The sequence below is a fragment of the Melospiza melodia genome, chromosome 2 (genome assembly GCF_035770615.1).
Source record: "Melospiza melodia melodia isolate bMelMel2 chromosome 2, bMelMel2.pri, whole genome shotgun sequence".
Lineage (NCBI taxonomy): Eukaryota > Metazoa > Chordata > Aves > Passeriformes > Passerellidae > Melospiza > Melospiza melodia.
In genome coordinates, this window is record NC_086195.1 from 19521552 (window position 1) to 19545094 (window position 23543).

The following is a 23543-nucleotide window of genomic DNA, read 5'->3' on the forward strand; positions in this document are numbered from 1 at the left end:
ATTTAAGTATTTTTATTACCCATATGGTAACTAAAACCACTGATTTTTATTCTGCTTTTATATGGCAATCTAAATTGCCTTGAGTAATCTGTCTAACAGAGATAATTAGATATGTTTCATTAATATTTGCAAAAGGTTCTAAGGGCATATAGTGGATTAAGTCTGTTTTGCAAATGTGTTGCTTAGATTTCATATTCTACATGCTAAAGAAAGAGGTAAACTGTCACTTGTTTTACAGGAAAACAGGAATGGGAATGATCTGGTTTGCCACCATCTCCAATCCCATGCTATATTACAATCTATCATATAAACTGTGTCCAATAGCCTCCATTAAATATTTACCAATAATCATTCTGGTAAATACATTTTGGATTACTCAATCCAGTGCTCTGGCTGCAAACTTGGAAATTAACTCCATTGCTCTAATCTTTAAGGGTCTTCTCTTGCAATTTGAATATATAGTGCCTTTTGGGGTTTTTTGCCACAAACTGCTTTTTGTTTTAAATATTTCTTGCTTCTTCCTGGTGTTTATTCCCTCTTTCTCTTTTGCTGTATTAGACAAATTTATGTGTTCTTGTCTCCCCTGATTATCTCCCTCATCAAAACCATTCTAACAGTAGTTTCTGCATTTGTTACAGTTTGAATTCCCCCTCTCAAACATGTCTAGCTGTTATAAATAACACTTCCCTATTTCTACAACAGCATTTTCCAGTGACATACTCAAATGATAATACTTGGATTTCTCTCAGCAAATCAGCTAATAAATCAAGATTCCTCTCCACAGTTGTTTGAACAATTACATTTAGATCATTGGAAAGATTTTGTTATTAATCCTTAATCATGTCTTAGTGTAAAGAACACAGACAAACACAGTAAAATTCAGAGGTCTCTCCTTTCTTTTATGTATGGATAAAGAGCCAGTGTAAGAGCTAATTCATGCTACATTTCTGCAAACCTCACTACAGCCCTCTAGTTTCTGCTTTTTATGAAGTTCTCGATGTTGGTCAGTCCTTTTAACCTTTCCTTACACATCTGTTGCTTTTTTTGGCAATGTATTTATGGAAGTGGTTATTCAGCTAGCTATGCCTCACTTATAACAGTTTTCAGGTGCATGCATATCACTGAAAGATGTGAGACTTTATAAACTAGACTATAAATCCAGATGATTAAAAATGTCTTCCTTAAATATGTAACACACTTTTTGCAATCCTTAGCATCAGCATGGTACAAGTGCTGGAGATGTATCTATGTGTGTATATACACACATACCTGTCTCCATGCTCACACACCACTCTGCCATCACGCTGAATCTTGAAACTGCAACTGGAATAAACCACTCCTGGCTTCTGCTGCCTCTCTGTCCTCTACCTTCAAGTTTTTAGCCTGAGAATCCCCCTAAGCCTCATACAGATCCACATTTAGCTCTCCAGTAAAAACAACGCTCTTCAGATTTATTGAAAGCAGCAGCCATTCTATAATGCAGCCAATAGACTCCTTGCAAGTACTGTCTTGCAAAGCTATCCCAAAATAACTTTAGAGTAGAAAAGTCAGATGCCAGTAGCAGCGTAGCTGTTGTAGCAAAAAGATCAGTCTGAGTTATAAACCCTGCTTGAGAAACCAAATAAATTTTTAGATTGTCCATGCTAAACTTTATGGTAGCCTAGGAATATCAGACAATCCAAAGAACTTAAAAGCTCATTAGGGGATACGACACTGATTGGTTAGAGCAAACACTTAAGTTTTACTCTTCTACACAGCAGAAGCATTCAGCATTTGTGCTGTATTCTATAAAAATTTAGCCAAACAGCTGAAAATCACTTTTTTATCTTTAATATTTATGTTAAAATATCATTATGACTTTACAGTACGGCACAATACTTAGTCTGGCAACATGTGGATAACTTAGCTTTTTATTTTGTCACTGAATGGTACTTATGAAAAAATGCACATTCAGTTCTTAAGCTTAACAGAAATTTGGGGAGGAGAGGGTGACAGTAAATCCCTCCTTAAAAAATTCACTTAATCTTTTCATGCTTCAGATTTGCAACCCATAATGAGAATAAATAAAGTCAGTGTCTTTCTAGCATCTGCTAATTAAAATGTAACCACTTAGGACATGAGGATCCCAATTTTATGTGGCAGATTTCCCGTGCTCCTGTAGTATAAACAAACAAAAAAACCCCCAAACCAACCAAATTAAAAACCTCAAAAACAAACAAACAAAACAACCCCCCACCAAACAAACAAAAAAAAAAACCCCAACAAAACAATAAGAAAAAAAGAACTCCAGTGACCAAAACCCATAATTTTTTGAGCAAATTTCTCTGGAGGTTCCGCCGATCGATTCTTTAAATGTGAGTTCAAGGTCAAACAACAGCACCATTAAGCTAACTGCTACCTGGCTGTTTCACGTTGACAAATCCTGAGCATGGGCAGTCATGCCATCCTTTTTCTCTAAGGCTGGCTGGGATATGCCAGCTCACTCTGAGTACAGCTTGCTGGAAAATAAGCTTATGGAAAATACCAAGCCAACAACCAAACTTGCCCCTCCAAGCAGCTCTCCATGAAGCCCTGTCCTGTCACTCTCGCTAACAGCACCCAGGCTTTCAGCACGGGGCTCGATTGCCTATGCAAGTCACAGAGGCAGGGCTGGGAAACCAGCTGTGCATCTATTACAGATTATGTTCAGGTGATAGGGTTCCTCCTTCAGGAGCAGTGTTCCTGAAGGCTCATGCCATGAAAGCAGCTGTTCCTACGATCTGCCCATTAGCTTGCACTTGCGTTAATTAATTCTAGTCAGGGAAACTAACAGGGCTGGCTCAGATGGAGCTCGAGCACCCTGATGTTGGGATTTCTCTTACCAGGCACTGTTCAAAGCCTTTTGGAAACTTCTGGCTAGTCATAGTGTGACACTCTGGGGAACCAAATCTTTTTCAAGACATAGCCACAATTTTGGCCTGTGTTTGAAGGCATTGAAACCCTTATTTCTTTATATGTATATTTTAAATAAAAATATTCCTTATTGTAAAGTTACAACTTGTCAGTGTGCAACACCATTGCTGTGCTTACAGTTTCCTTCTCAGAGATAAATCACTAGCTCATACTTCCATAGGACCCTGTTAAAGGGTGGAACTGCATCTTCTTTGGATGCTGGCAACAGGAATTATGCAACAAAACCTCTAAATGTCATTACTGTGAGCTGCCAAAATCAGCCCCTCATGGCCCAACCCAAAATATCTTTTATCAGTGTGGCTTTTTGCCAAGTCTCCTCTGTCCAGCTCAAGGCACTGACTGGATTAAACAAAACCAATAAAACACAGCAGCAAGAAGAAAACACTGCACAAAAGGGATTATAAGCAGGAACAGAAATATGAACTATCTCTTTAGACCCCAGGTAAAACTGTTGCTCCCACCTGGTCAAGCCCAGAAACTGCATTATCTAAAACAGCAGTCCTCAGAAACTCTCTCTTTATCTTTGAAGTTGTTTCTTGAGACACCTCCTCCATAGAGCCCTGACTTTCTGGTTTACCTGAACTTTCATCAATGGTTCAGTACTCCCTCCTTCTGCATTTGCTGGATGTTTATGCCAGGAGCTAACTTTACCATGGGCTTCTGCTTTTTTTTGGATGGTAAAAGAGTACAGCCATAAACAGACACTCTACACACATTCCTACCAAATGTGCTTAATCTCTTCCTTTAGGAACGTACCAGGTACCATGACTTTTAGATATATCTGCCATATTTATTATGAATTTTTAACAAAACTTTTTCATCCCAAGATTGAAAGAGAAAAAATTGCACCTCAATATGCAAGGAAGGACATTCTAACATAAAGCTGAGTGTCAGACAACTAGGACAATCGAAGCAATGTCTCTTCATAAGAGCACAGCTAAAAAGCCTGTTGCTTTACACACAGAGACCTAAGTTTATGCTTGAAATGAACAGGGAACAAAGACATCCAAGACTACATGGACTCCCACAGTCAAAAGCAGACAACAACATGTAGCTGGACAGGGTAGGTAAATTCTAATTCCAACTGAAGAGGTTCATTTGTGGGTCCATCTACAACTTGGTCTCATAAAATGCTTTTCCAAGTGTCTTATCGGCAAGGATAGGAATTCCCTCCTGCCAAAAGAATGAGAACAGCATGACTCCAAGACCAACCTCAAACTAGTAAGCATAATACACCTTTCATCTCAATATATTGTGAGCTCAAAATACTGAAAGAATATTCAGAATGCAGAAGCACTGCAGAGTTTAAAAGTGCCTAATACAGGATGAATACCTACAGCTCACTTCCACTTCCCACATTTTGACAGAAAAGCAACTCTTCTATGAAGACAGGCTGGGAGAAATGGAATTGTTCAGTCTGGAGAAGAGATGGCTCCAGGGAGGCATTATAGCAGCTTTCCAGTACCTTAAGGGGCCCTATGGGAGAGCTGGAGAAAGATGTTTTACATGGGCTTTCAGTGACAGGACAAGGAGCAATTGTTTTAATCTGAAAGAGGCTAGATTTAGATTAGGAAGAAATTCTTTACTTCGAGGGCAGTGAGGAACTGGAAGACACAGGTTGCCCAAAGAAGCTTTGGATGCCCCATTGCTGGAAGTTTTCAAGGCCAGGCTGGATGCAGCCCTGAGCAATTGCGCTGGTTGGTCCAGTGAAAGGTGTCCCTGTGCTCACCAGGTGCTTGGAACTGACTGATCTTTAAGGTCCCTTCCATGTCTTTCTATGTCCCTAGGAACCAAACCAAAAGCCAATCTGAGAAAAGTAAAACAAACCAACCCTAAGCTGCATAACTGAAAGCTGAAAACTACACATGCCAGCAGATGGGCATTTCCAGTAGTTTTAATAAGTACACATGAAAAAGCTAGGAATAGAGTCAGAGAGATTCAGAAAGATGTTAGGATTGATTAAAGCATCATCCTGTGTCTTCACTGAATATCAGTGTGGCTATCTGCACTATAACTTTAGAAGTACATTTCTCATTAAAAATATTACTTGATAGCAGAGCTGCAAATAACCTTCTCTCCTAAGTGAACCTAAGATCTCTTAAAAATTAGAAGAAAAATGGTGTTATTATGCTGTTAACTTTTTAAATTATGGCAAGATTTTTCCATGCTATTTGTATCCTAAATAATATGCCTATCCAGGTTTTAATTATGAAGAGCTAAATAAATCCCATGAGCAAATGCTTATTTGTATCTGTCTGCTAAGTTCCTTCTTGTAATTCCATCTAATTACTTCCCCTGTCAAGAAAATACTGTCTGAAGTCCCAAGATGTCACAGAAGTAGCTCAATCGCTTTCATTTTATGTCTCCCAATGTTCGATACAGAAAATGTAAATTCATTTGTCTACTGCTGGAAGAGCCAGAAATTTGAAATAATCTCTGCACTGTCAGCAGGTCTTTACCTTATGTGCTTAATCCCTGTTACCATGGAGATATTTAATTGCTCAGCGACACAGTTTGATTGGTTTATTTTAAATTGAAGTTCTTCTGTGGAACGGTCCAGGATTCCAGTGAACTTGAGATAAACAGCTTTCAAAATACTGCAGTGAGTCATAATGTTGTCAGTGACTAGATTAATTTGAGTTCAGTTGAACTATTTCTTTACCTGAATCTTATATGACAACATACAAAATATGAGGATTCTTAGAATTAGATTTGGGACCTGAGAATTTTGAGTATTATTAAGCAGTATTTTATTATAAAAAGGGCAATTTAAAACTAAATGAGAAGTAAAATTCAGTAGACTTTTAGTAGTTTCATATTGTCTTTCTAAAACAAGTTATCTTCCTGTTCTACAATATCAGTCTAGACAAGAACCTTTCACAGAAGGCTTCTACTTGATGTTCTTTACAGAAAACTGTAAATATATTAACATGAGAGAAATTAATCCCACAGGATGAATTAGGCTTCCTGAGTGCTGGCTTTCATATACATCAGCATGCAATTCTTTAGTACCTGAGTGTCTGCTGGAAATACAGTATTTCCTGGCATGGCATAACACATTAAGTAACTCATTTTAAATTCTGTACAGTCACCACAATGAACTGGTAAACTTCAACTGTACTATTTAAACAGCAGAATAGAGTGTGCTAACTCTCATACCCTTTCTTTTTTTTTCCCCAGCTCTATCACCCAGCTCCAGCACATTTTTCTCTCAATGTCGTAACTGCAGCTCTAGGGGAAATTTTCACAGCGTCTGCTGTGAAAGGTCTCAGTTCCATCACCAAGTATCAGACAGCTTTGCTTTATTTAATTTTTCAAGCTCATGGCCACTAAGGCCCCATGTGCAAGCTGCAGAAAACACCTTTCAGGTGTTTCTAGGGCTGTATTCCCCTCCTTATTTTTACATAGCCTGGTTTTATTTCATATCCAAAGTCTCTGTGTTTGCATCAATTGGGATACCAGCATTTGACCCAAGATAAGACTTAGCTTCTTACAAACCACTACCGCTCTTCCAACCACTTCCATGGCTTTACAGAACCAGAACTCGACACCTTTAATATCTGTTCTGCAGGGACCACACTGTTTTAGGAGAGCCGTGCTTGAAAAAACAGACTCCAGTGGGGACTATCATTCTCACACAAACTGTTTACAAGAATTAATTTGTTTTACACTCCAAGGAAGGGTATCTTGGTGTACCAAAGCAATGCTTCTACAAAAGCATTTACATGCTGCAATTCAATTCACAGATGAGCTGCTGTAATTCCACATGAAACACCTGCCTAGAACACTGTGTACTCCAATAATACTGAGGATTTAATCATTGCACCTCTATGTTAACGTACTCTGTGATCCTGGGTTAGAGTACTTTGATTTTTATTTATTTTTTTTAATACAGGTTCTGCTCCCAAAGTGTCATTCCTTCCTAATCCATCTTCAAACACACAAGAGTAACAGTGCTCAGGATGCAATATTCTCTGATTTTCATGGTGTCCTCATCCAGTTTGTGTTTGGAGAAAACACAGAGGACTAGCTCAGAAACATTGAATTTGCTGTAGCAGAGGCCCACAGTATAATTCCCTGTACTCCACTTGGGTATAATTACATCCAGGCAACCCAAGGCAAATGGATGAGCAAAAGCTTTTTCTATTCTGAGGAGTCTCACCCACATTCACACCTTCTTGTATAACCCCCCTCACCTTTCCAGTGTGAGAAATACTCTTGGTTCAGTCAGTGAGGGTTCTATGTGTGTGCAGAGGGGACTCAAAAACTGCAAGCCAGTAGAGAGGGAGGGAGCCACACTGCTGTGACAAGCTCCTGAGTTACAGCACACTAACCAGGTTAGCTGCATTACAATGAAATGAACTCTCTATTTTTCCACGCTCTAGTTAAAATAAGACAACCCCACAAACCGTCATCTCCTTGCTATCATAACCTCCATTATAACAACAATTTATCCTAGCCAGTATTAACATCTCTTTGTCTGTCATATTTATGACTGCTGTATTTATGGCTAGAGCAACATCTCTTTATGAAGGAAGGACAATTGTTAAATCATTCTCTCTTTTCAGGAGGTTGAGCTGATTTAGCAATACTTTCTTTTTCACCGTACCCAAGTAGTCTCTAGGCAAACCACTGACATAAACAGGTTGCTATACAATTTTCCTTCCCATCCTAATTATTCAGGTTTGCTTTAAACAGTCCCTTCCAATTGTGCATTCCTGCTGCTGCTCATCTCATCTAGACCCACTCCCCCTTCCACCATATGATCCTGTCCTTGAGTAGGTCAAATCCTTAGCAACAAATTTGTATTCAGTCTGAAAGAAGCAGAGTAGCACTCTTTCTCTAATAGCACACTATTCATATCAACCGTCCGTATTAGTGACAAGGGAATTAAAAAAAAAACAACATAAAAGAGATAGAAAAAGCCAAGAATCGCCATACCAATCAGACCTGTTGTCCGCCTGCTCCAGTATTCTTTCTCTGACAGCACTCAGTACCCGCTTCAGAGGAAGGTGCAAGAAACCTTGTAATTATAGAATAACCTGATTAATACAGGAAGTTTCGTCCTAGCCCAAGGCAGTCAGCAGCTGACTCACCCACTTGTCTGAAACATAAGATTTTATATCTGCTCTAATTTTTTTTAATCCTATGTAATAGTGAAAGTCTTATTACAAATGTACTTTGCAAATGTACATTTCAATCCTATGAAGCATTTTAGGCTTTACTGTAACCTGTAGCTGAGAGTTCTATTTGCTAATTATATAGGTTGTACTATTTTTATCACTGTTAAACTGCCTGCCATTCAATCTCATTGGATGTCCCTTTTAGGGACTCGGGAATAAGTGGGCCAGAGTGTGATTCCACTGCCTTTTTTCCCCTTGGCATCTCACCTGGGAGCGGAGGTGCCCGGAGAGGCGCACGGCAGTCAGCCTTTGGCTGGGGCACTGAACCAGCACATGGGCTGCCTCTGCTCACAGCCCTCACCTGAGGAAAGGTGCCCTGCACAAGGCATGAGTGCCCTCATGAACGAAGCAGCAGCTGTGCTGCTTGCATTTTTGTGAATATCACATAAATCCCCCTGTGAATCCAGTCAACATTGTTTCTGTACTTAGAGATGAAAGAATGCAATGTGCTCAATAAAGTGCTGTGTAACATCATACCTACAGGGCAGAAAGTGGCTCCTGTGACTCCAAACTTTCATTATGGCCTTATGTACTATGGTTGTTTTAAGGTGAAATAACAACAGCCTTTTCAAAACCCAGGAAAATGAGCAGCACAGTAACAACAATCAAGGCTTTCACTGTATTTTACTTATAACCATTGACGGTTTTCAGAACCTTCCAACAACGCAAACACCTACAGAACACATATACAAGAAGGTTGGGGTAGGTTAGACATAAAAAAAAGAAAATAATTTTAAAAAATTGCTGAATGGTCTGATCATCTTCTGTGCTTATTTATTTTGAAGTAAAGTGATTTGCAGGCTGTGAGCCTCAGTTTTGCATCTGGTATAAATTATTGGTCCTTAATAAGCAGGATGTTTGATTGATAGGCCTTTAATATAATTAATGATTGTGTTGTGTTATTCCACGTTGCTGGCCAGCTATGAGAAGTGGGTGTACAAGCAGGAGCACACAGGCCAGACAGGATGCATCAACAGGCACAGAGGTGAACTTTCAGAAAACACAACTGAGTTCCTCTTCTAAGCACAGCAGGCACTAGAAGAATAAGATGAATACTACTACAGAAAATTTAGGTAAGTATTTGAGTACAGAAGAATATCATAACATTGTTTTATTGCAAAGAAATATTGTACCATGTATGCTTTGAGAATTTAGGATGTTGTGAGCTACAAGAGTTATCAAAGAACACAAACACGTTACCTCTATTTTCTGTACAGGGCCAAAGCTGACATTTGAGAATTTCATGTTTCAGGAATAGCAGAGCTACTAAGCCAAACAAGGACAACCTAATGTAATGTAATGATTTCAGAAGCTGAAAGTCATGGAGATTAAATATGCAGGAAAACATACCTTGGAGAAAAGAATTAAGCTTGCCAGATACACCTGGAAGAAATCTAGAATTATTTTTTTATACTAAATACAAAAGCACTAGTGAACAACAAGGAGCTCAGGATATCAAAATATGATATGCAGGTATCAGAATCATTTAGGAAAAGACCCCCAAGTCCAACCTTTGACTGAGTGCCACCTTGTCAACTAGACCATAGCACTAAGTGCCACCTAGAGTCATTTCTTGAACACCTCCAGGGATGATGACTCCATCTGGGCATGTTTAACAACCCTTCCCATGCAGAAATTCTTCCTGATGTCCAAGCTGAACCTCCCCTAGTGCACCTTGAAGCTCTGTCCTCTCTTTCTGTTAGTTGCCTGGGAGAAGAGGCCGACCCTCATCTTGCTGTAACTTTTTTCAGGCAGTTGAGAAGGGCAATAATGCCTCCCCACAGCCTCCTTTTCTCCAGGCTAAACACCCCAGCTCCCTCAACAGCTCCTCATATGATTCAGTTCTCTAGACCCTTCACCAGCTCTGTTGTCCTTCTCTGCACATGCTCCAGCACCTCAGTGTCTTTCCAGAAGTGAAGAGCCCAAAACTGACCACAGGATTTGAGGTGCGGCCTCACCAGTGGCCAGTGCAGGGGAGCAATTACTTCCCCAGTCCTGTTGGTGCCACTATTTTTGATGCAATCCAGGATGCTGTTGGCCGTCTCAGTCATCTGGGCACACACCAGCTCATGTTCAGCCTGCTGTCAACCAACACCCTCAGGTCCTTTTCCACTGGCCTGCTTTTCAACCACTCTCCCAAAGCCTGTAGTGCTGCAGGGAGTGAAGTGCAGGAGCCAGCAACTTGGACTTGTTCAACTGTCCCTGCCTGACCATCCAGGAGTCACTCTGCCACATTCACACCACCAGAGCTGGGACCAAGGTCCCTTCACAGCTACACACCCACACTCATCATCAGACCAGGTTTCCTTACCAGCTCAACCCCAAGTTTCCCATAGCAGAGTCCCACAGGTCTTGATGCTTAGAATAATTTAATCATGGTGCAATAATAAAATAACAGCTTGAGCTGGATGCCTCTGAGGAGGGACTCTGAAAAAAGGAAACCTGGGCTTTTATATCCTTACAGTTTTAGCACAGGGAAGGCTGGGATCCTTGGCTCCTACCATGTCCCTGAGTGTCCCACCTGCCAGCTCCCACCCCACAGAGCTCAACCTGCAGCCCCCCCTGCAGCTGCACACTGAGCTGTCTGCACTGAGTGTATTACTCAACAGAGCCTCACCCACTGACCCAGCCTGTCCAGATCCCCCTGCAGAGTCTCCCAACCCTCCAGCAGATCAGCACTCCTACCCCCACTCGGTGCTGTCCGTGAACACACTGAGGGTGCCCTTGAGCCCCTCATCCCTTAATAAAGGCATTAAACAGGACTGGTCCAGTACTGAGCTCTGAGGAGCCCCACAAGTGTCTGGCCTCCCGCTGGATGTGATACCTTTTACTACTCTTCTCTGGGCTCAGCCATACAGCCAGTTTTTAATGCAGTCAAGACAGCACCTGTCCAAGATGTGGGCTGCCAGCTTTTCCATGAGAATGCCATGGGAGACAATATCAAAGACTTTGTTAAAGTTCAAGTAGCCTCCATCCTCAGAGTTTCCCTCATTCACTAGGTGGGTCACTTAGTCATTTCAACTGCCCTAGCAACCATGTCATATTAACATAAAATTCAGAAAGATTTTTGACAAGTAGCACTCTCCCAGTTTGCTGTGCACTCTGGAGACTACCCATGGGTTCAAGCCAACAAGTAATAATGCTGCAGGCTTTGAGCTCCGGGTGTGCTTCCTTTAATTTCTTGTCTGGGATCCCAACTGTTTGCTGAGTTTGTTTCAGACTGGAGCACAGAAGCAAGGTAATATGCACCAAGTACAGATGGTCAGGGTCCTTGGAGTCAAATAGGGAGCAAGCCAAAGTGGAAACACAGACAGACCCCATCATCCTCTCCCAGGCAATAGCAAGAATAAGTAAACACAATCAATAAAAATAATAAAGCAAAATAAAGTAAATACAACCAATAGCACCTCTTGCAAACAAGGATATGGCAACAAATTTACCTAAAAGACCCCTCTATCTTGAAAATCTAATAACTAACTACACCTTAGTAGAACCAGCGTTACTTTAAGTTCACATGAGGAGGGCTAGACTTCCTTTCAGCTAATTTTATTTCACATTCTCTGGTCTTTATTTGAATGACAGAAACCAGATCCATGAAAATACCAAAGTATCCCATTCCTTAGGAATTAAACAGTAATAGGGATCAAAAAGGTTTGACTTGAAGGCTTCAACTCGCCCCGTAAAGTGGAGTTGGAGGGCAGCTTAAGACAATAGAAATCTGTTGCAACTCTATTCTCAAACCATTCAGATGGTTTGAGTGTGACAGCAACGCTCACCACCAGGCAATATCCATGGTCTGAGCAGGAGGCTGGACAGGCTGACCTTCAGAGGATTCTTCCATGCTAAACCATTCCGCAACTTCATCAGACCATGGAAAGGACTGGCTTAGAGCAAAACCAACATAAAAATTATTGCTTTCTCCATAAGATTGACTTTTTATTAGCTTTTGCCTGTTTATTTCCCTCCATCAACTTCCCTCTAGATCTGACAAGCAGCAAAATTTCCTCAAGGGAAAGGACAAAAATGTTCAGGCCCAAAAATCAGTAAGATCACAGCAGCAGCAAAAATAAGGCCCTAAAATTGCTGTGAGTCTCAAGCTTTTGTATACAAAATCAGCCAAAACCTTCTGCTCCTTCTGCTCTCTGAAATACTATACTCACACAAAACCATTTTTAATATGTGCCATGCTTGTATTCAAATTAACATTACAGAATTTCTCATAATCATACTACACAGCATATATAATAGATGCAAATAAAACACTTAGGATTTTAAAGTGGGTAAATATAACCTATTCAAATTATTTCATATTAAAAGTCCAGTTTAATACAGCTTGTGGAGTACAGAAACATGCTGGGAGAATATTAGATGATTGCTATCCTCCCATACTGAAATGTATTACTTATATTATAATGCTATTTCAAGTAAAAGGGGCAAGTTAAAAGGGAATGGGTGAAGTTCTGAAACCTTTATGTACCATGGCCTAAACTTAAGAAAAAATATTTTAGAGGTTTGCAAAATGACCCTGGCTGTGCCATCTGTACAGAAGAGATAATGAATCGATAGTAACATCTGAAAATATTTTGATAAAAGATTCTTCTCACACTTTTAAAAAAGCACTGCCTGGTGATGGAAGCTGCCCCTGATTAGCTCATGACATAAGGGCTTTCAGAGATTTGAAAGAAATCAAATTTGCTTCAGCAGAAAGAATAAACATCTCTTCCCATTCATGCCTTAAAGCATTTGCTCCAACACATTATAATTACATTTCATTTCACCAGAAGATTCTCCTGGACTCTCTGTTCCTCCCACAATTTCAAAATTACAATATGTCTGCTTGCAGTTGAATGGATATGTACATATGGCACAAAGTAAATTATTTAATTAAAAAGCAGCTAATGTCGCTATGAATTATGTTACTTCCTTTTACAGAACTCATACATATATTTCATTGTAATAATACCTGGTTTATGCATCTTTAATCAAAACCAAGCTAAGTATTTGAATTGCTCTTTCTCCTTCAGTGTGATGCAATTTGTTAATTTGCATGGATATAAAAAGCCTTAGAGACAATAAAAATGCTATCTCACTGATCTCCCTCCTGTCTTTATTGGCATAACAGTCAACAATCATCTCACTATATCATTCCCAAAATCTAGGTGTGAAAATGAAGGAAAGAAAATTAAATTCTGTTTTAATTTACATAGTCTCATGTAGTATTTGCAAAAACAGTTGTTTTGAGAGCCAGAGAGAGCTCCTCTGCCAAATAACAGTCAGTGTAAGGACAAATACTATTCACACCTCCACAGAGGAATCACTGGCAAGTCACTGGCTCTATTTAGTCTTGGGTCATTCTTCTCAAACCAAGATCTATCTAATGGAACCACCCAGTCACATTGCAGCAGCCACCTGGGCTGATGTTCCCTAGTAATGGTGGATGGCTGCTAGCAGTACATGGCTCCAAATGGTTTCCTGATTTCATCCTGTTTCCAAAAGTACTGGCTTTTAGTGCACTTCTTACATCATTTCACGTAAGATGCATTGCTACTCTGGAAGCACATCAGTGCACGTGCTGCAGCCAGTGCTGTTGCTGTGAAGCATTTGATACTGTAGGAATATGTCCTGTAGGAATGTGTACAATAAACCACGCAGCGTGTAGGTATGTAGCACTGTTCACCTTGCACCTGAAACTGCTCAGAGCTTCCAGTGGGTTGGAAAGTCTGGCACAAAACAAAGGCTTCTACCATGCCCTTTATCTCTTACTGCAGACTATTTTTCTCCACGTAGTCTGCTATCCAGAGAAAAATGGAAGACCAGAGCCCAAAAGAGAAAGAAAAATAAGCACCTTGTAAGAGCATGAGGAAAAAAAACCTAAAACAAGCACCCCAACAACAAAACAACCATGGGCCTCATGTTTCTTAAGGCATAATTTGGCACTCCCTGTTATGGATTTTTTTCCTAGATAGAGTTTTCTCAATTTAAGAGAGGGATGTGGCACTTTTAGGTACTAAAAGCCATTAAAAAAAAAACAAATAATCATTAGCTACAGAGGATTAGCAAACATTCCCAAATTGCAAAATTAATGAGTACTAAGGCACTGCTTTTTGTAAGCTAAAGCTGTTGACAGCTACACAACAAGTGCAGCATCCCATTATGTGACCAGTGAGGAAAGAGGAGCAATCAAATGTAGCCCCTCTCCTCATAATCAGGGTATTAATCCTTCAAATGAATCTCATTCACACAGATGAAAACATGCCAACAGTCTGCAGAAAATAAGAATGAGATGTGCAGGTATCTTCATGAACTTGAGTAACAGAAACAAGAGTCTCACAGAGGCTCACCTATACTTCTTGGAAAGCCTCATTAACTCAGGCAGAAAGCCTATGCTAATACAGTTATATTGTGCCTGGCATTCAGCTTCACACTGCCCATCTTTCAGACATCCAAAGCATGACAAATACTTGTTGAAGCAAAAAAACAACATTTCAAAGTCAGCTTCTGAGCCCTCATTAACCCAGAAAATTTGTTCCAATTTGGACAGGTCTGAAATTGCTCTAAATCTTGAAAGCCTTCAGGGCACCAGGCTGCTACAAATCTTGCTTTGGCTCCGAAAGCAAATGCCTCCTAGGAAGCCAAGGCATAGCCGTGGGCAAAAGGGCTAGGGAAGAAAAGCACAGTTACAGGGATCTTCAGCCTTATGCTTTACAATTATTTTTTTGCAGTTGAAGGATCTTGAGAGAATTAAAGACTTTTAATAGTCAATTAAAAATATGTTTGATCCTTCTCCTCTGTGTTAAAAGAGTTCTAATTCTCATCCACGACTTTTTCAAGCACCTGCAAGTTTCTAAATAGGTTGATAAAGACAAAAATTAAATAACAATTTTAAAAGCCAAAACTTCACAAGAACAGAATCAAAATGCTAACCTTAAAAATGAAATGTAAGCTAAAGAAAAAATGCCAAGCAGCCAATAGTTCCACCAATCCTACTTTAGTGAAGAAGTTCCAAAGCCATCTAGGAGTACATTTGCTAGAACAGCAAAATGTGTTTTATCCAAGGCACCTCAGTGATTTAAAAAATAAGTATGCACAGCTTACAATGGGAAAAGAAAAGCCAATTATCTTTACAATTATACCATAAATACTGATATTTATTTTTTAAACCAGACCTGAAAACTATGGGAAAGCTAAGAACTAGCATATTTACTATATACAATCCAAACATTCACTTTCTTATTATCAGTATAATGAATATATTAGACAAACCAAAAGACCTCATATTGATGCCTTGGAGTGGCTACCTAAAACAGAGGCTAGACAAAATTAAGAGTATAAAAGTGGGTCTTCAATAGGTACACCTTGGGCAGTCAAAAGCCTCCGGGCCTTTTCCCAAGATGGACAATGGTCACAAGTTAAAAGTTTGGTCTATTTCCATATCAGAGGTTAATCCTCCAATTACACTTTCAGGTAATGAAGTAATTTACTCCAAGTTTGCCCCCGCCCCTTCACTGTTGTTTACATCTCTCTGGGCCTGGGACAATAAAGTGTCCTTGAGTTTCAGGCCTAGAGAGGAATTGCTTTGTCTGAATAAAAGAGGAGAACAGTAGCTGACAGGCTTGGAGTTTTAGAGTTACACAACTGAAGCAGTACAGGATCTGAAAAATATAAAAGCTAAATCCTAAGGCATCAACATGTAGGAGAGTTGGAAGTCTCAGTCAGAACTGACCTTCTGCCTCATTCTTTAAACATGGCATTTTTATTTTTTATTCATCTTTTGTTAATGACCTTACTTGTAATTCTCAAAGAATTACAGGTCCTTGTATTACCAACATTCTCCTGAGCAAATGAAATAACCAGCACCAAAGCAAAGAGCAGAAAGCACAGTCTGAGCTATCCCTGTGCCATAAATCAAAGCAGTGAACGTTAACCGTGTTGGGCTGCAGCAGGAATTAGGATTCCAAGGGTATACAGTTGAGAGCAGGGCTGCAGTGCTGTGCCCCACAGTGCACAGCTCACACTGCCCCTTACCTGATGAAGTAATCTCTTCCATCTCTGTTAGCCGTCATCTCCCATCCATAAGGTGTCCCCTGGTTCAAGCTCCAGGTCCCTGAAGGGTGAGGCCAGCCTGAAGATTTATTCCTGTGGCTGCAGTTTTGGAAAATGTGGAAGGGAAAAGAGAGGGGAAAAAAAGTTATTTCTCTCTTGTACTTCATATGATTCACTTGACATCAAAGTACTTCCATAGATGTGAAATACAGAGTCAAAACCCAGGCAAGGAACGGAGGTTAGCAGATCTATTTACATTTATGATATTCTTTCAGTCACTAGAAAGATAGGCTGTCATTTCTAACAGTCTGAGTTCAGCCCTTTGGTTGGTGAATTTGTCATTCTGCCTCATTCCCACATACACAGTGCTAATTTTCAGTCTTTTTTAATACAAGGAACAGGAAGCATTTTCATTCATCACCATTCCTTATTCAAATGCCAGCTCTCAGCACAGTTTTAGGGAAAAAAAACCAAAATCAAACCAAACCACCCACTGCATCACTGCAGATCAAACACACAGTGCAACACCTGGACGAGAAGGAGCACCAACCTTCTCTCTGTTAGCAAACCATTTGATTGCTTCTTGTGCTGGAACGAGGGAAGGCCATGACACTGCTGTGTAACATGCTAAATTGACTGAATATGTGAATCTCCTTGCACTTGATCATTATCCATTAAGCTCTCCCACCAAATAACCTTTAAAAGGCTGCAGCATCTCTGAGCCCACACAGTGTTTTATCCCACTGCTCCAGCACTGTCTGCTAGTATTCCCACTCCCAAAAAAGGGCCCAGCAGCACTCCCAAGTGACAGTGTTTCCCCAGTAATCTGAAATGTTTTGTGAGGTACTGACTCCACACAGAAGAAGATTCAGCTAGCAAGGATCCACCATCGTTTCCCACAGGAATACCCAACGTTTGCACACATGCTTTTCCCCTCACTGGCAGGCATTAAGCTAGTTACTGCACATTCCCACTTTCTCCTGTGGGACTAAGAGGTTCAGAAGACAACAAAGAAGTCTCTTAGCAAAATTAATATCTGTGCAATCTGAAAAAGGGAAAGAGCAGGAAGAAGAGGAAGGGCAACCAAAAAAGCTAAAGGCCAGCTAAGGGCATGTGACAGACAGGCAAATAGGAATGAGCACCCAACATGGAATACAATCTGAAATTTTGACATGAAAACCAAAACCACACAAAATAAGAGCATGTTTTGAATTAGTTGTCTTCCCCATTTTTGTCTTTCTCCACCCATCAAATATATTACAGCTTGGTTTTATGTGCTAGATTTATTTAAATTCAAATAGTAGCAAGGAATTTATTTCCCCTTGCCACAGACAGAGGCATAAGAAATTCTTTTCTTTAGAGAAACAGAGCACAATATAACCTGACAAGCACTTCTGAAGGAACAGAATTGGTCTCCACAGACAACTCAACAAGTGATTGTAAATTGCTAAATTCAATGAAGTTGTGCATAGTTAATCTTTCCCAAAGGAGGAATTTATCATTAAAAACAAACTAGCTGCTCAACCCTCCCCCTTCATTTCAAGGATTAATCACAATTGAGAAAAAAAATGGTGCTTCAAAATACAATTTACATGTAAAGTAGAGCATTACAATGGAATGCTAGGTATCATTTGGTTTATCAATTACATTAAGTACTCTATCTTCAAGGAGTAGAAAAACATTTCTGTTACCATATTCAAACACTGGTATTTGCCATAAGGCACAGTTTAAATCTAATATTGAAAATGCTAGAATCCTTAAAAAAAATTATTTTTTCAAGGCTAATCAAACACATAAATGTCAGATATGCTACACTAGCCCAGATAAATGCAACGAGTCCATTTCTGATCCAAGGAATTGATTAGAAACAGTCATACAAGAAACAAATCCAATACACTTTCAACACCCTCTCATGCAGTTTCTTGTTAAGCTAAACCTAAACATTCCTTTTTCTCCATATGCTTGAGAGACAAAGAAAGGGTCCCTCCCTTCTTTGACAGGAGCCATTCTACAATGTGAGAATGTCAGCTTAACTACATCTACAGACTTCAAATAACACTTTGGAGTATTTGGAATCCTAACCACTGCAGTTAACTAAATACTCTAGAATGTAACCTTTTTTATCAACACTGTATAAATGGATACCCATCCATTCAACAGTTTTCATTTTAATTAGATGTGTTTCACAAACCCTGTGCTATAATTTCACCATCTGTTAAATGGATACAGTGACATTTAAATTCCCAAGTAAAGTACATCAAACTATCAGATAATTTGTAGGAGCATAGGACAGTGATGATGATCAATATTGTAACTCTCTGCATTCAAATTAAAGGCTCATCTTTGAAAGGATTATAGTATTAGTGAATTTTAAGGTGCATCTAATTCCCTTGAAAGCTTTCTTTGAGCCCTTAAAACCTTAATGGTGTCAGAACCATATCATATATGACAGGTAATAACTGTCCTACTTAACTATAAATATGTCTGCATCTGATCTACTCCTCCAGACTTTCATAAAATCAGTGGGATACAAATTGGCACTTGAGACACTGTATGCACCTACATTAGATGTGTGCAAATTCACAGTGGCTCCACAGGGGAAAAAGACATAATTTTTCCTACAGCTATTGTGCAATTCAATAATAAACACTCACATCATCACAATAAAGCAAGGTCTTTACTCTCAGAGGTGACTAGGATTCTCAGCTGCCTGTACAGTCTGAAAAAAGGAGCAAGTGAACTGCATTTTTTTTCTACACCTCCCTTCACTTGTTGAATATAATTCTGCTTGTCTGCAAGAATTCTCTTCAGTGGCCACTATGAAGGGGAAAAGATGGCAAAGAGGAGATAAATGCCAGGAATGATAAGCAAGTCAGACATTTCACCTGGGGGAAGAACAAAGTCATCTTGGTAATCTTTAAGTCAAGAGGATGCCTTAGTGGTGAGGAAGATCATCAGGCCCTGGGAGATCCCAGTCCAAATCCCACCTCCAAGCTGGTGACCTTGGATAAATCCCTCAGGTCAGTGATCACCACTCGCCATTTCCTTCCTGCACAGGCAAAGGAGGAGCACACCAAGGCTGCCAAGGTTTATGGCACTTACAAAGGCCAAAAAGACAAAGAAAATGCACTTTCTACTTGAGCAAGCCTGGCTGCAGAGGCAGCACTGGCACTGCTGTCCATCACCCTCCCTGCTTGCTCATGGCAATGGAGAGCCTGGCTGCTGGAGAGCCTTTAGGAGCACAGCTCTTGGGTGCCAAACTTCACTGCGAAAGCCAGGCCAGCACCATGCCAGCAGGGGTCTGAAAAAAAGGCAGAATAGCTAAAATATCCCTCAACCTGCTTTTTGCTATTCCTACTGTAGAAATATAAAACCTGATCTCTCCGAATTCCTTGACATTAAACAATCAGTTCATTAAATCACCAAAGTGGTGATTACTGTGTAAGGAATCAATGTGTCCTGTGGAGGGACATTCTGACTGATAATGCAATAGCTCTGCCACAGAAAACATCTTCAGGTCAGCCTTTTTTCTGTCCTGTGCTTGAGTAATGACCTGAAACATGAGATCATATGTAAAGTCTCCTGCACTGTACCAGTGATATGCTCTTTACGTGATATGGAGAACATACTCAGCATAAACCATGCCTTAACAAGAAGTGCAAATCTTTAGCATTATCCACTTCTTTTTTAAAGATCAAAACTAGAACAGTTTGAATTTTTAAAGATTAAAGATATAAATTTTCTAATGTCCAGAGCAGTTCAGATAGCGTTAATAATGAACATAGAAAGCAATACCATTTCTTCTTTCAAACGTGGAAAAAATAAATGTTTAAATAGGTTGAAAAATTCAATTTAAAAAAATTGACAGACAATACATACATACAGACAATAAGTATGTAATATTGCCCCAAACTGTTTTCTTTTAACCAGCAATTGGAGATTCCTCTCAATAGGTCTTTGCTATAGAAATCCTGACAAATTTTTTAACTGTGCCACCTCTATAGCTCAAGCCTGTAAATTCTGTTATAAATATAGTTCTTCCCTGAACTAGTGGAAATTAAGCTCTCAGGCTGTAATTTTAAAACAGCATAAACTGGCACTGACACAAAAGCATTCCCATTTTCCCAGCATCTCCTGCTTCACATCACAGTTGCTCCTGTGCCAATAAAAGTAAACTGGTTCACCTTAAAATTAGCAGCTAATTTTTTTTCCATTCAGATTCGTCTCTGCTTACTTCATGGCCTCACAGATGGTCACATGGCAGCAAAAATAAATGGTAGAACTGTGTTCTTCAGAGAGTTCTTTGGTAAACCACTCAGTTAAATTGAATATCCCAATTGTATTTAGCATATTTAATGTCTAATGGGGCACAACACTCAGTATACAGTTGGGGCATGTCTTCCAAAATGTTCCCATCAAAGCAGCTCCCCTTGAAAACTCCCCCTCAACACATCTACAAAAAAAAAACCCTTAGCTTTTTTTCCCTCTGCCTTATTTTCTCCCAGTGTTGCTTTTTTTTAATATCTGTTAGCTCACAGCACAGGCTATCAAAAACTGAAAGGATCCACAGAGTTTCTGACAAAAATCCTCATAATTGTTTAAAATCTCTGTATGTGGAACCATATGGAGCTCTATGATTTTCCTAAGTATAAATAATTTGAAATATTAATATTCTATGCCTACTTTCTCTTTACGTATTAGTAACTTTTTAAGCATCTACCTTGGATTTCCTCAGTTGGATTAAAATAGTGCTAATGTTTTGCTAATTGCTAATGTTTTATAGCAAGCCCTTGAACCGCTGCAGCTGTGGTGAATGGCTGAAATTACAGAATGTTTATTATGGGGATTCATTCACATTATAATGTTGTGTTTACCATTTGGATATTCAATGTCCTGGAATCATCTTGTTCAACATCTTGATGGTTCCCATAGTACCCCCTCACACACAGGAATTATTTATCCCTGAAAGCACTGTCTGCAGGGGCAGCAGTGACTCACACAAGTGAGACCGCGTAGCACAAGCAGCTCAGCACTGCAAATGGAGTAACAGTGTCGATACGCTGACTTCCTTTACTATATTAATATTTACATGAAGAAAAAACTTCCAAAATTTGAGTTTTGCCACGTAGCCTGGCTTCTTTTCAACTCTCCACTGGTACAAAAGCCAGTTCTCTGCTTCCCACATGCCAATACATAGGGCAGTCCCTCTCTCACCCATCATAAAGGGAAGACATCCTGCACAAAAGCCACACTGCACTCCCAGGGCTGCTCATGGAGGACACACAGCTGCACAGCACAGAGGCAGCTCTAGCCACAACAATCCCAAGGAGGTACCGAGGGGAACACCAGAGATAAAACATTTTGAATTATTTGTTTTAAAAAGTAAGAACACCGCACCTGAAGTATCTGCAGGGCATGTCTATCTGCAAATAGGAAACATTATTGTGACACAAGTGGAGTTCAGTAACCGCCTCTCTATGATATTTAATCTTGCACTGCCTCAGGAATGAAACCCTTCTTTCTCAATCCAGTTCTCACCCTCTCCTGTCCCAGAAGACTACAGCAATACTTTTACCTCCATCATACCACTTTAACTTGAAAAAATGAGGAATGAAAGTTTTAAAGAATCTGTAGAGATACTATCAAAATCAATCATCATACCCTGCTATTGAAACTCTCCTGAGGGGCACACAGACATGATGGACAATAGTTTCTGGATACAAGATCAAGGACACTGAAAGACTTCTTGTCTTTGAAGAGATGAGTCCTATAAACCCCCAGAGAAGTAGTTCTGCCAGAAACTCAAAAGAAGAAAATTAACTGCCCCAGACACCTTCTGCTGTAGTAAAAAACTTAATTCATACAGAGTCTCTTATTACTAAATCATTTCAGCACAGAAGGGAACCCTAATGACTTCAGATATCCTTCATCTTCTACAACCCACACGCTTTCAAATCTTTTGATGGGTAAGAAAGCAGAAGGGTTTTAGTCCTCATCTAAATGTGTTCTATTTTTGAAATTTTGTATGTCAGTTAAAAGAAATTTGATGAGTATCATCCCACAAATGAGTTTAGAGTTTCAAACTTGTAATTAACCAATCAACAAAGGTAGAATTGTTGTCCAAGACTGCCTTTCTTATTTGATCATAAGAATAAAATGCTAGAAAAATATTTTTGCCCTTTGAAACCTGTCATTCTCAATAATTTTGCAACACAGCCATGCTCTTGGTCAAAGGTAGAATAAGACTGCTGTATTCTACACACTTGCCTGAAATTTTCTCACTGCATCATGCATCATCAGGAAAATGCAAATGTTATTCAGAAAATAAACACCTTTCTTGTATCTTGTGTTGGTTTTTTCCATTTTCCTAGTAAGGTCTATGAATAAAACCAGGTTGCCTTTCACCGGTTGATCAGAAAACTGAGTCTCCAGCTCAGTTTTTCTTTCTTAGGCATAAACTACTCCCCAAACACTGGCTGAAGCAAAAAAAATTCCAAACTTTTTTTTCTCCTGTCCCCACTTTCCATCACAGATGTTCTGAATTATTCACAATTTCACCAAGTACCACTCATTCTTACTCCAAACAGAGAACGATGCTAAAGGCTTCACTCGACCTTTAAATCCTTTGGGGGACCAGGGGAAACCTCAAGTACAACTCAAAAATTCACACTGAATTCCTCTATGCAATTCACAATTGTAGAGAAGTTACATTTCTAGAAAGCCCCATCAGACTGTTTTTTCATAGATTTCATTAGCTTCCATCTCCTCAGTGCCTGAAACAGATTTTTTCTAAATGGCAGCCTATGCCTAGATTGAGAACAGAAGACACTCCAGTGAATTATGAATTCCTCCTCCAGAAGTCACTGCTCCTGCTGCCAGTCATGAGACAACAAGCGTCCATGCTGTGTAGCTGATCTGAAAGGTAAAGGATCCCTTTTACCAGGGATTCCATGGGGAATGCTCCATGTCAGCTCTCCTGCCACACAAGCAGGAAATAACACCAGCAGGTGCCCATCACTTCATCAGGGAAAAAAGAAGGCAGTTCCACATGGCCAGAAAAGTCTATTTGTAGACTTTGTCAGCCACTCACAGGCTCCAAACACTTCAGCATCAATTCCAGACTCCTGTCTGTATCACAGGCAGTACAGAACAATGAAGAACAAAACCACTGGCTTTTTCAAGATGTCCCATTACACACCCCACTGTACAAGGAATGGTTCCTCTCAGTCTGAAACTACAACAACATGATGTTACCTCCAAACAAACTTTGTTCTAAGGATCTATGTGTAGAACATTTTTCACCAAGTACCTTCCAAAATTTTATTTTTGCTTTCCTCCCTCTTTAACTGATATGTGCAAAGACAC

General features: G+C 39.8%; 1 protein-coding gene across 4 annotated transcripts in view; it reads right to left on the reverse strand.

Annotated features, from left to right (window-relative positions):
* The window catches only part of FRMPD4 (FERM and PDZ domain containing 4), a 291048-nt gene that overhangs the window by 90654 nt on the left and 176851 nt on the right, over positions 1–23543 (reverse strand). For all 4 annotated transcript variants that reach the window (XM_063183398.1, XM_063183384.1, XM_063183389.1 and 1 more), the window contains exon 2: positions 16161–16277. In XM_063183398.1, coding sequence (XP_063039468.1) covers positions 16161–16182 — 22 coding nt within the window. In that variant the 5' untranslated portion in view covers positions 16183–16277. The remainder of the gene's footprint in view (positions 1–16160; positions 16278–23543) is intronic.